We start from the raw sequence: 12,208 nt of genomic DNA, 5'->3' as shown, positions 1-12,208 counted from the left end.
GTCCTATCTAGGCATATTTTGCTGGACTTGCTTTTGATAGCGGTTCGAAGTTAAGGGACACATTTCTCTACATTGTCGCGTATGTATAGTTTACATAGAATTGAGTAAAAAAAATTTCGACCCACGAAAAAAAATATAATCTCATTTAATACGAGAATAGTCCCACATGGAAATGTAGAGATATAATTGCCATTCGTTCGTCCACATTTCTTGTAGACACGATACAAGCTACAGTTTTTATCTGATGTTAATGAAACTTATCAATTATGCATGTAGGCCGCCTATAAATATTTATAAGATCTAGATCAAGTTCGAATTTAGTAGCCTAATGGTCCGATAAACGGTTTCGAAGTTATCCTTGACTTGGATAAAATGCGTCAAATTTGACTTGTAGGCTCAACAGAGGCTATATTCGATTTTTTTTTTTATCAGATCTAGGTATGCATGTTTATATTGATAAGATCTCGGTCAAGTTAGAATTTGGTAATAATTGGATGCACGTGTTAGGTGTTAATACACTTTGCTTGGTAGAATGCGTCAAATTTGACCTGTAGGATAGAGGCCAGTTTTTTTGTATCCGATCTTTATGAAACTTAGTGTTAGATGGTGTTGAGAACATAGGCTAGTCACGTAAATGCACTGGCCTAGGTCATAAAATCGTATGCATACGTATATATTGATGAAATCTTGGGCAAGTTTAATTGAATTTTGTTGTAATCGGATAAACGGTTTCGGAGTTATTGCACTTGACTTGGTAAAAATGTGTCAAATTTGGCTTAAAAGAAGCTACAGTTTTTGTCACATCTTCATGAAACTTGACATGCATGTATATATTAATAATATCCAGGAAAGTTCGAATGTGGTTAGGAGTTATTGCCTTTGACCTCCTATAGAATATCTTTAAGATTAATGGAAACTTCTTGTGATCATTTCTGACAGATGGTAGGAGTGGACGTATGTTACCTTATTGCCTGGCAAGCTATCTCTAGTTCTTTAAATGTCAGTTTTATCCTTGACTTATGAATAACGAAAAACATTTCAAAATGGTCTTTGAACGCAATTGAGGCTTCAGTGGGGGTGGAAAGGGTTTACCATTGAACCTTGGCTCCTCGTTTAGGGTAGGCCTACTAGTCGCGGTGGGGTAAGGGGCTCCCATTGGAAACATTTTCCAATCTAGGAAGGAGGGGAATACGTCCAACGCGATTTTGGCAGTGAAAGTATCCAAATATCATTTTTTGTCTTGAGGGGCAGATGTCATGTCTGGAGTCAGTGGAGAGTTCTTCTTACATGGTCAAAGGGGAAGAACTCGTATTTTCTTAGCGTGATTGGGAAAATAGCCTCGTTACAGCTTCGCGGGTGAAAGACGGCCGCCATCTTGTTCAGGAGTGCCATATATTTTATCTGAAAATTTTATTGTGTTCTATGTATCACCAACGACTACCCTTGTCCAAATGTTACATAATCCACAAAAATTAATTCAATGTAAGGCTTATTCGCCTTACTGGTCTCTAAATGTAACTGTTTTGGAATTAAAGGACTAATTATAAAGGTATGTATCGCGTAGGAACGTATGGAAATGCTGTCATCACAGTGCACGAAGGGTTTGCTTTGTCGTCATTAGACAACTCAATAAGCCATAAGAGCTTTTGTTTTTCACATGATAATAACATTTCGATAAAAAATTGTTTGCAAGCTATTTGTAACAGTAGAAATCCATAAACTAAATGCTAACTACTGAAGTGGTCTTGTTACTGTCGAGTTACATATTGTTTTGTAGACAGAGCTCACACAGCATTTCTTTCTTTACTCTCAAATTCTGACTTGATAAACTGATTGCCTGGTAAAGAATTGTTAGGGTTCTTGGACATTATTTTACATTTGAGCATGTCAAATGAAAAGTGCAGGATTTTGAAAATAACAAAGGAAACCAATAAAAATAATTCTGGTAGACTAAACACAATTTTTTAGTCCATGTTTAGACAAGAATTATGAACATAATATTAGGCTAATGGAGGTCAGTTTCAAACTAGAAAACAATAAATAGCACTAGGTGTTCATCAAGGAATGTGTCCTTGTTAAGTTTTTCATTCTATCTTTCTATTTGGGAGAGATTCATATGATTCATATGACTCATCTCATGTCTATCTCACTACAGGTTTTTGTGCTGCGAATGTGTCTGGTTTCTTATCATTTTTTATAGAATTAACCACAAAATTAATCTAATGACTATAATATTTTGTTTTATTTTTCAGATTTTACAGGTATTTCATTGCACAAGCCTTTTCAGTTACCCTGTTAAGTAGAAGGACACTAGTTGTCCTGAAAAGGTTTGTGTCCAAGAATTGTAGATCATTGGTAGCAAGTAAAGACAGTATGCCACCTCTTCCAAGTCGTGCTCGAGTGTACCCTGATATCAACACACACAAACCTAAAGATTATTGGGATTACGAATCACATGTTGTTGAATGGGGGTAAGTATGTTACAGGCTTAAAAGTTTCATCACTTTATTTTATTTTTTTCAAGTTGTTGCCAATGTTCTACTATTAAAACAATATGTTCATATGAGCATGGAATCAAAAGCATTGATATTGTTGGATTTGTGAAAAGTTAGCTAAACACAGACATGTCGTAGGTTAATAAAAACTTGTCTTGGTGTATCTTAAAGCTCACATGTCACTGCTCTAATGTCACTTTTCAATTCTATTTTCTGAGCAGATAATGTAGGCCTACATCAATAGATTTTTAGTTTAATAATATAAACATTTGAAAAGGTTCTAAAAGTTGAAGCCGGTGGCTCAGTGAGTTAGACACGTGCTCGCTAACCTGAAGGTCCAATGATGCACATAGCTGACATGTAGTTGTTCGGTTGGGACAATAAACTGAGGCTACAGTCTCTGCACCTTAATGATTTCTATTGATTTGGCAGTTGGAAATCATAAAAGAGCAAGTTAATGCTGCTGCCTTGGCAAAATTTTCTGTCATTGCACTCTGCTTGGTATTGCCTGCACTCTGCATGGCATTGCCTGTCTTCATTAGCCCACATGGGGCAGAAAAGTAGGACATAAAACTCCATTTATTTCATTCTGTAATTACTGGATCAATAACTTTCATAAATAATATATATCAGCCTTTTCATGCTTCATGTTCATATTAACTGATATCTGAACTCTCTCGGTCAGAATTTAATATAGATTTTCTAGTTGGATGACATCCCTCAAGTTGAAGATAAGTGAATAATTTGGGATGGAACCAATCTGGATTAGTGCCAAATGTATTTTTTTACCCGTTACATTCAGTATTTTATATTATTATTTCCAGAAATCAAGATGATTATCAAATTGTACGAAAATTAGGACGTGGTAAATACAGTGAGGTGTTTGAGTCGGTTAATATTACAAACAATGAAAAATGTGTGATAAAAATTTTAAAGGTGTGTAAGAAATGTATTGTTTTAGGTAATGTTTAAACTTTGGGTACCACCTAGACTAATGTATTGACAACTTAGATTGCCAGACTCTGTAAATTCTTTTTTTTTGTTCAATTTTCATGATTTTGTTTTGAAAATTCCACCATTTTCAGATAAAACCTGTGCTGATACAAATTGACATGAGAATATATATTTGTTATCTGTGGAATGTTTTTTTAGTAAGATTACAACCAGATCAGAAGCTCCATTGGTCTTTCACTATCGCATTTATATCACTATCACATTTGCTATAAACGATTCTGGTTAGATCTTTGTTTTCATCAGAGAATAATGAGCTATTGATATAATGAGCTTCATTAAAACTTTCATATTATCATTTTTAGCCTGTGAAAAAGAAGAAAATCAAAAGAGAGATAAAGATTTTGGAAAATTTAAGAGGAGGAACTAATATTATCACTTTACTTGCAATTGTTAAAGACCCAGTGGTAAGAATTATAAGCATGTCATTTGGTATTGATTATTATTTGTCCATAACAAATAAAATATAGTTAATTGACATGTATACATGCATTTAGAAAAAAAAAATGCTGTCATTAAACCGTATCTGACAGAAATTGTACAAAAAGAAAGGGAAGAAATATGTTAAATACCAAATTGCTGAGTTATTTTAGTTAGCTTTAATATTACTTTAATTATATCTTTTGAAATGACAATATTATAATCTGTAAAAGGTACTTGAATAAAGTTCTCAAAGCAAATCTTGATGAATGTTATTACACCTGTATTTTATTTTTGCAGTCTCGCACTCCTGCCCTTATATTTGAACATGTGAATAACACAGATTTTAAGGTATGTTGTTTCTATTTGATAACAATACTTTATATATCTCATTTATATTTATATGCCCTCTTTTGATACGCCCAAATTATAATGTCCGTCGGTCCTGTCCACAATTGGCTTGTGAACGCAATAGAGACTACAGTTTTCATCTGATTCGAATGAAATTTGGTGTGTTCATTTATATTGATGAGATCTTGGACAAGTTCGTTATTCACGGTTTTTGAGTTATTGCCCTTGACTTATAAAAAACGCGTCAAAATTTGGTTGTGAACACAATAGAGACTACAGTTTTCTTCCAATTTCAATGAAATTTGGTGCGAATATATATAATGATGAGATCTTGGACAAATTCGAATTTGGCTATCTTTCGATGAATGGTTTTTGAGTTATTGCCCTTGATTTATGAAAAACGCGTCAAAATTTGTTTGTGAACATAGTGACTACATTTTCATCCGATTTAAATGAAATTTGATATGATCATTTATAATGATGAGATCTTAGTTCAGATTAAATTTGACAACTTTTCGATCAACGGAATTTGAGTTATTGCCCATGACTTAGTAAAAACGCATCAAAATTTCTTAGTGTTAGAGGTGACAGTTTATGTCAGAATTTTATTAAATAATGTGTGTTTGCTTAAATCAACAATATCTTGCACAAATTAAATTTTTGGTATGATTTGACACAGATAGGTGGCTACCCTTGATATACTGAAAATGTATCAGGAAAGTGGGCGTATCTTGCTAGGCAACCACTTGTTCATATTGTCTCTACCAATCTAGTTTACTTAAGTTTGTCTCCGTAGCCAAATTATTTCATCTTAAAGGATAATGAAACAAAACCTTATATTTTATGAATTATGTACTTATCTTTCGATACATACATTAAGGGCAATTCAAGCAGGTTAAACATTAAATTTTAGTCATCCTTGATGAACACTTTGTCCCTGTCTTAAAATCTGTAGTCAGTTAATTGTGAATGAGAAGGATTTGGATTTGAGATAATGTTCATTTTTATTGCAGCAATTATACCAAACATTCACTGATTATGATATACGTTTCTATTTATATGAATTATTAAAAGTAAGTGATATATGTTGTTTTATAGAATCGTAGTGAAGCATTCAAATGCCATTTAAAGGGATACTGCATCTTAGAATACACTCGTCCTGTGGCTAATATTCGTGTGTTTAATAGTGACCATTGGTTAAATAAGTATGCATCCCACACTTTATCAAGTGTGAAAAAGAGACATTAAAACTATAATCAGAACTTTTAAAAAAAGTGAGCAAGCGATAAGTCCGTTCAGTTTGAGAAAAAAAGAGTGGGTAATTAATTCTGAAACAGGAAACAATCATCTTCTGGTGTATACAAACAAACTTCGCCAATGATTAATATTTGTTAAAAATTGTGTCAGTGGAGTATTCATTCTAAATTATATGAATTGCTTTTTCGCGGAGTCGCCTAATCTCCTACGAGGCATTATTATTCTGTCTTCAAAATATGTCTGACAATGTCGAGGTCAATTCAAGAGTAGAGGGCAAGGTCGCTGAAAACCCCACTTGAGAATTAAATTGCTTAATGGATCTATTAAGCGTTATATAATTAATTACTTGATTTTGTGAATATATTGGATTATAGAAGGATTTTGATGTATAGTTAGGACACCAGGTGAGTCCACTGATGGATATATACTGTTATTGGCCAAATTTGAGCAAAATTAAAATTTTATGTTCATCTAAAGACGTAGTATCCCTTTAAATATTTTTGTTATTCCAGTATAGAACCAGAAGAGCCCTTGCCTTGAAAATGATGTAATCTCTTGTTTGTCTTAATCGTATTTCTCAAGATTTGTCATTTGACCTCAATAAAAACTAACATTACAAAACGATCAAAAACCTTTTAACTTTTTCAGGCATTGGATTACTGCCATAGTTTTGGTATCATGCATCGAGATGTCAAACCTCATAATGTGATGATTGATCATGAAAACAGAAAGGTGAGCTTAGTTATTAAATTGTTAAATTTTTTGAGAACTGGTTTCCAGAAATTGCTGACAAAATACAGATGGTGCTAGAATGAAAACTTGGATGAGAGAATGTTCTGGAGTAGAAAATACGGAAATGTTTACATTCTTGGAAATAACTGTGGAAAAAACAAACTGTGTGATTTCTTAATTTGTTTAGAATTGAATTCATAAATTTTTCAGTTACGTCTAATTGATTGGGGTTTAGCTGAGTTTTATCATCCTGGCATGGAATATAATGTACGTGTGGCATCACGGTATTTCAAAGGCCCAGAACTTTTATTAGATTATCAGGTAAGTTTTAAGTTTTCAAGAATTGTACTCATTAGAATACAGTTCTGTATAATTTGGCAGGGTTTTGACTCACTTGTTTTGTAAGCAGGACGTTTTGCAGTTCAAAATACTTTCGAGAATTCAGCTTTGGCTGATGACCTTGATCAGACCTTGTGAAATCTTGATATGAACTACCACACCTTTTATTGATCACAACTGTAAACAAATAAGTATGTTTGTTTGTCCCTGACAATTAAAAAAATAAATTGACAATTCTGAAACCAAACTTAAGCCAGAATATTGAGGCCCTTATTTACAAAGTGCTTCTGTAAAACAATGCTTAATAAATACTGGTGTGCTTCATGTCCTTAATGTTTTCTTTGTATTGAAAGAAATATAAGCACATTGAATATTACAGGGTAATCAATATTGTATTAGTAAATTTACCAGGTGTGCTTTCATTACTGACATATTGATTACGTTTAACACTGTACTGTGTAGTTAATCTAAAATTTCATAAAACTTACAGTGGTTTTTGTTATGAGTTTTCTTAGATTCAAACAATTCATTAAATAAACATTAAAATGGCAGTTTTGTCCGTACATAAAGCAATTTTATACATCCATATCTATAACGTTGGCTGTTTAGATTTCTTTGTAGACTAGATAATAAATAGTATATGTAACTTGAATAAATATGCCAGGTTAATGCTACTGTATATAGATTCTGAATATTTAAGTTATAGCTGTAAAATCCATGAATCCCTGAATGCAGATGCTAGATTTATACCTTGTGGTTATTTTATGCAAGTTTCCAACATTTCTATCACAGTTTAAATAGCACATCTTGATAAGGTTCCGGCCCAAAGCCCAATTTATTTTTTTATTTGAGAGTAAATTGACTGGCACAGGTGTTAATCACTCAAGTTAAATTTTTTTTTAAATTTTTGTGGGTCATTTGAGATAACGATTAAAATATTTTGACACGTAATAAATAAAATATTTGAAAGTTAGTGATTGAGTAGTTTTGTTACCTTGATAGTGACAGCACCAAATTTACTTTGTTCTACCTAGATATTAGATTATGATAGTCTTCTTCCAACCTATACTTAATATCTGACAGATCCTTGCCAAAAAAAAGACAATTAAGGTGGTCTGCAATTAATGTCCAGAAAATACAGCTAAATCAAGAGTACTGGCATGTAGGTAAAGGATATAACATTATAAACATCATGTAGGAATTAGTGAATTTTGCTGTGATTTCAAAATTTAAATTATTAAGTCTTGAATTGAAAGTGCTTTCTACCAATACTTGTATGTTGTATGTACTCCACAATAGAAGTCAAAAGTGATATTTGAGTGATGTATGACAATTATAGAGCTTTATGAATAAGGTGCTTTGAAATTTATTTATCTTTTAACCTTTTACATCTTCCATTTTGGTTTTTATACTTTTATACGTATATTGTCGGCACGTCTGTCCGTCAAAATTTGCTTGTAAACGCTCTAGAAACTAGATTTTTGATGGAATCAAATGAAATTTGGTATGTGTATACATATTCATTAAACGAAGATCAAGTTCGAATTTTTCGACTGTCAGAAGCAGAGTTATTGCCCTTGGCCCAAAATCTTGAATATTTACCAGCTGCATGCCCTGCTGGGCGTATATGGCTGTGGCCTCAAGTTTCTAGTTTTAACAACCACTTGCCCAAAGAGATGTATCTTAACTCAACCTCACAATATTCTTATAAACCAGTTGGTGGTTTAACTGTTGATCACTTTTAATTTCTAAATAAACCTCTGATATTTTCTGTAACTCTGTAAATGATAATATCAACTTTGTTTTGTGCCAATATATTTCAGATGTATGATTACTCGTTAGATATGTGGAGTTTAGGCTGTATGTTTGCTAGCATGATATTTAGGAAAGAACCATTTTTTCATGGCCATGATAATTATGACCAAGTAGGTATATTTATGATAACTGTATATGAACACTAAGAGTAAAACAGATAGTTAGTATTAAGTACAGGCTACTGAAATGACTGATACCTGTCATGAAGTTTATATTTTTTCTTATAACTTCTATCGAGTTGAAGGATTGATAATCGAACGCACATTTCCAAAGTATTTCTTCTGATAACAGGTTTCAACTGAATTTTGTATTAATTGACATGTTCTGGTCAATATCTTATTTCTAAATATTCTTGTAGAAACTTTTTATACAAATGTCACTGAACTAATTGAAATGGTTTTTTTCTTGTAGTTGGTAAGAATAGCAAAAGTTTTAGGCACTGATGATTTGTATGCTTATATAGAAAAATATCAAATAGATTTAGACCAAAGGTTTAATGATATACTAGGAAGGTGAGGAAAATTGTTGAATATTTATAGCATGTGGAAGTATTAAGATTATTAATTACATTCTTATAAATAAGCTTATATTTTATATAATTGATTCTTTTCGTAAGTCTTTATCTTACAAACTGCTTTCTCATTACAGGCATTCTAGAAAACGCTGGGAAAGATTTGTTCATAGTGAGAACCAACATTTAGTCAGTCCAGAAGCATTGGATTTTCTTGATAAGTTATTACGTTATGATCATCAGGAGAGATTAACAGCTCGAGAAGCTATGGATCATCCTTACTTTTGTAAGTCATTTTGAAACTCATTGAGAAAATTTATTCCATAACCTCAACATTTATTCTGTTTAGGACTGTGTGATACATATTAAAGCTGCTTAAAATTTTTTAAAATGATTATTGCATGAAAATAGGAAGTAATTTTCCTGAAAACAAAATCCATCTGCGGAGAATCAGTTTCGGTACATCTATTTACTGTTAGCATTTGCCTGTGTTTTTAAAGGTAAGGGTGATACCTGTCTTGGCAATAATAAAAATTTTTTCACAAATTTACAGTGGGTTAGGTACTATATTGTGCTCTACAGCACCAGAGGCTGCTATTTGCGTTTATCTGTGATATTAAAATAGTTATCACACAGTCCAGCTCATCATTTTTGACCCATCGTATTATTCTGCTTAACATTATATTTATTTGCTGCTCTTGATGTTTTCTTTTTAATTTATTTAATCATTTTAATCCACTCCAGTGTGAATCTTAAGATTCTATCCCTGTACATCTGTTCAAATTATGTTTTGTAATGATTTTAAAAGCTTAAACATAAATTGTATTTAATTTGTAGCCAAACTCAACAAATTTTTTTCACATATCATATCCACACTTAACAGACTACTCTACAAATTGCCAATAACTTTGTTTTCAGATGCTATTGTTCAAGAACAAGGACGAATGTCGACAATCAATGGTCACTCCTCTCCAACTCCAGTATCTAGTTCAGGACAAATTGGAGGTAGAATAGTCTCTCCTGTTCTTTCTACTTCAACGTATAATTTTAGTTGAAATCTTTCTATAGATAGTTTCTATTTCACCCAGATAGACATTTCTATATTATTTATTTTAATGTCTTGATGCATTCATTTGTGCCAAAATTAGGATTGCTTGAACACTGTGGAAATCAAAATTTAATTTTCATTTTCAGTCATTTCTTCATCAAGTCCCAATCATGCCAATTCCAAATAGTTCAGAACAAGTAATTAGTGAATTTAATTTTCTTGGTGGGGGCATTTTTTCTCTAGCCTAATTTCTGTGAAAAGTGTGTATAATATGTGTGAATAGAAAGCTATTGTTTGATGACCTCCAATGTGTGATAAACTACTAGTGCTTTATGATATTCAAAACCATTATCTGATAATTTTCTACAAATTTTAGTAAGTGGGTTAGCACCAGCTATTCTTAGTCTAAGCGTGGTTTGTGGTATGCTTTTGTTGCAAATGCTATTGCTTTGGCCTGCACCAGTGTCAGCTATAAACTTTTTTTGGCAAATGATTTTGTTTTTCCCCCTGTCTTTTTTGTTTTCCCTTTTGAATAATAAATAAAAAATTTCATTTCATCTAATAAAAACCTTACTAAAATCACTGATTTTACTAGAGTAGGTATACTGCTTAATTTAGAATCTAATTGCACAATCTTCTCTATTCTTTATGTATTAACCACTTCTAATAAAATGACAGTTGATTTGAGAAACGAAGTGCATTCATCCTTATTTGTATTTTTTTTTTGTTTTTTTTTATGAAATCCTATCTTTATATGAAAATTATAATCATACAAGTACAAAAGTATAGAGAAGGTTGTGGAAATTCTTTTATATTTACTGACTGCTTTCCTTCATGCCTTCAGGTCAACCGGTAAGCAGTTCTGTGGGTATGTCAAGTTCTCCAGTGCTGACCCCAAGCATATCTCCCCTACCTAACAATGCCACTACTGCACAGACGTAATTATGGCTTGTTGTAGACCGTTAATACATCATCTACCCTGGCGAGTTGCTATTATCAACAACGTTCTGAGTGATTAGTCAGCAGAAAGATTCAGTGAATGAAGAGCTGTATTCCAAACTTTACTTACGTATTTATCCTTTATTTTTGTGGCATTGATATAAATATTCTTCTAAGGAGTACAGTATTGTCAACCAGCTGATTATTGGAATGGAGCTCTTCTGTTTTAGTGGTAATGGAAGTATATATTCTGACAGTGTTTATCAAGGAGTAAATCTAGAATCCAATTTAAAATCCTTGTTGTGGTGAAAGAGTCCATTGACTATCATATTTTAGTGGGCTGATTATTTACCTCTTACGAACTATGTAAATTACTTAGGTTAAAATAAGGCTTTGGGAATTCAATCTATTCTAAGGAAAATAAATGTTTTTAGTTTCTATAGCAACAACAGATTATTATGTGTATTTTGTTAAGTTACTGACATGTATTACTTGTTTTCTTGTTTACTAAAAAAAATAGAAAAACACAAACAAATTAAACATTAGGAGATTAAAACCTGCATGAAAGCCTGGTTGACTATATCCCCACTGTTGCAATCTAGATTTTCAGTTGCTTTTTACTTTTACCATGCTTTCAGGATTGCTCTGCAGCTTTATTGCATGGACTATTTGATGAGAAACAAGGTGCTATGCCCAGGGACTATCAACTTTATAATAGAATTATTGGTGTAATTCTGTTAAAGTTTATTAAATACTTTATTTTGTCAGTTACTGATATTGCCGTTTATTCTGTTGTTTTGATCTTTTTTTCCATTGATTTTCAACATAAGTGCTAACTAGTAAATATTTGTTTTGTAGAATTGAAAAATTCGGTTGTGTGTTGATATTTTAATTTTAAAATCGATTTGTTCAGTTCTACTTTATAATAAGCAGAAATTGTTGCATCATTTTTGCAACAAATAGTTTTGTACATCATTTTGCCTAATTGAATACTATGTATGTTTTCAAAGTCTCTAATGAAATTAAAAAATATTGGAACTAATGATATTTTATATTACCATAAGTAAATAATGACTTAGGACGAGTCTTTACCGACTTTAGGAAGCCAGAGAAATAAGAACGGTGTGACATGTCTTTCTCTTTTAAGGACTTCATTACCATATTAGAAAAACAAGAATGTTACTTGTCTCTTTAAATAATTTTAAGATCTACAATAGTAGAATATTTTCACTGTTAAAATAGTTCAGTATATCAATTGTAAAGCGATATAGAAATATTTAAACAGAACCT

General features: G+C 32.0%; 1 protein-coding gene across 1 annotated transcript; it reads left to right on the top strand.

Moving 5' to 3' along the window:
* Nucleotides 1-1,360: 1,360 nt before the first annotated feature.
* LOTGIDRAFT_184685 (hypothetical protein) lies at nt 1,361-11,962 on the top strand. Its single transcript, XM_009068424.1, has 13 exons — nt 1,361-1,549; nt 2,253-2,471; nt 3,320-3,431; nt 3,812-3,913; nt 4,227-4,277; nt 5,291-5,350; nt 6,183-6,266; nt 6,477-6,587; nt 8,429-8,530; nt 8,832-8,932; nt 9,069-9,217; nt 9,850-9,936; nt 10,824-11,962. Exons 2-13 carry the CDS (start codon nt 2,374-2,376, stop codon nt 10,919-10,921), a joined length of 1,155 nt encoding a protein of 384 aa, XP_009066672.1. The 5' UTR covers nt 1,361-1,549; nt 2,253-2,373; the 3' UTR covers nt 10,922-11,962.
* The last annotated feature ends 246 nt before the right edge of the window (nt 11,963-12,208 follow it).

This window comes from Lottia gigantea (genome assembly GCF_000327385.1).
Source record: "Lottia gigantea unplaced genomic scaffold LOTGIsca_9, whole genome shotgun sequence".
NCBI classification, from domain to species: Eukaryota; Metazoa; Mollusca; class Gastropoda; family Lottiidae; genus Lottia; species Lottia gigantea.
This window is presented reverse-complemented; position numbering and strand designations above follow the sequence as displayed.

What these genes read in the sequence shown, in the direction of transcription:
- LOTGIDRAFT_184685 (XM_009068424.1), top strand. Translation starts at nt 2,374, where the DNA reads ATGCCACCTCTTCCAAGTCGTGCTCGAGTGTACCCTGATATCAACACA. An exon ending in TTGATCATGAAAACAGAAAG is followed by an intron (nt 6,267 to 6,476) that starts GTGAGCTTAGTT and finishes TAAATTTTTCAG; the next exon opens with TTACGTCTAATTGATTGGGG. An exon ending in TATGGATCATCCTTACTTTT is followed by an intron (nt 9,218 to 9,849) that starts GTAAGTCATTTT and finishes CTTTGTTTTCAG; the next exon opens with ATGCTATTGTTCAAGAACAA.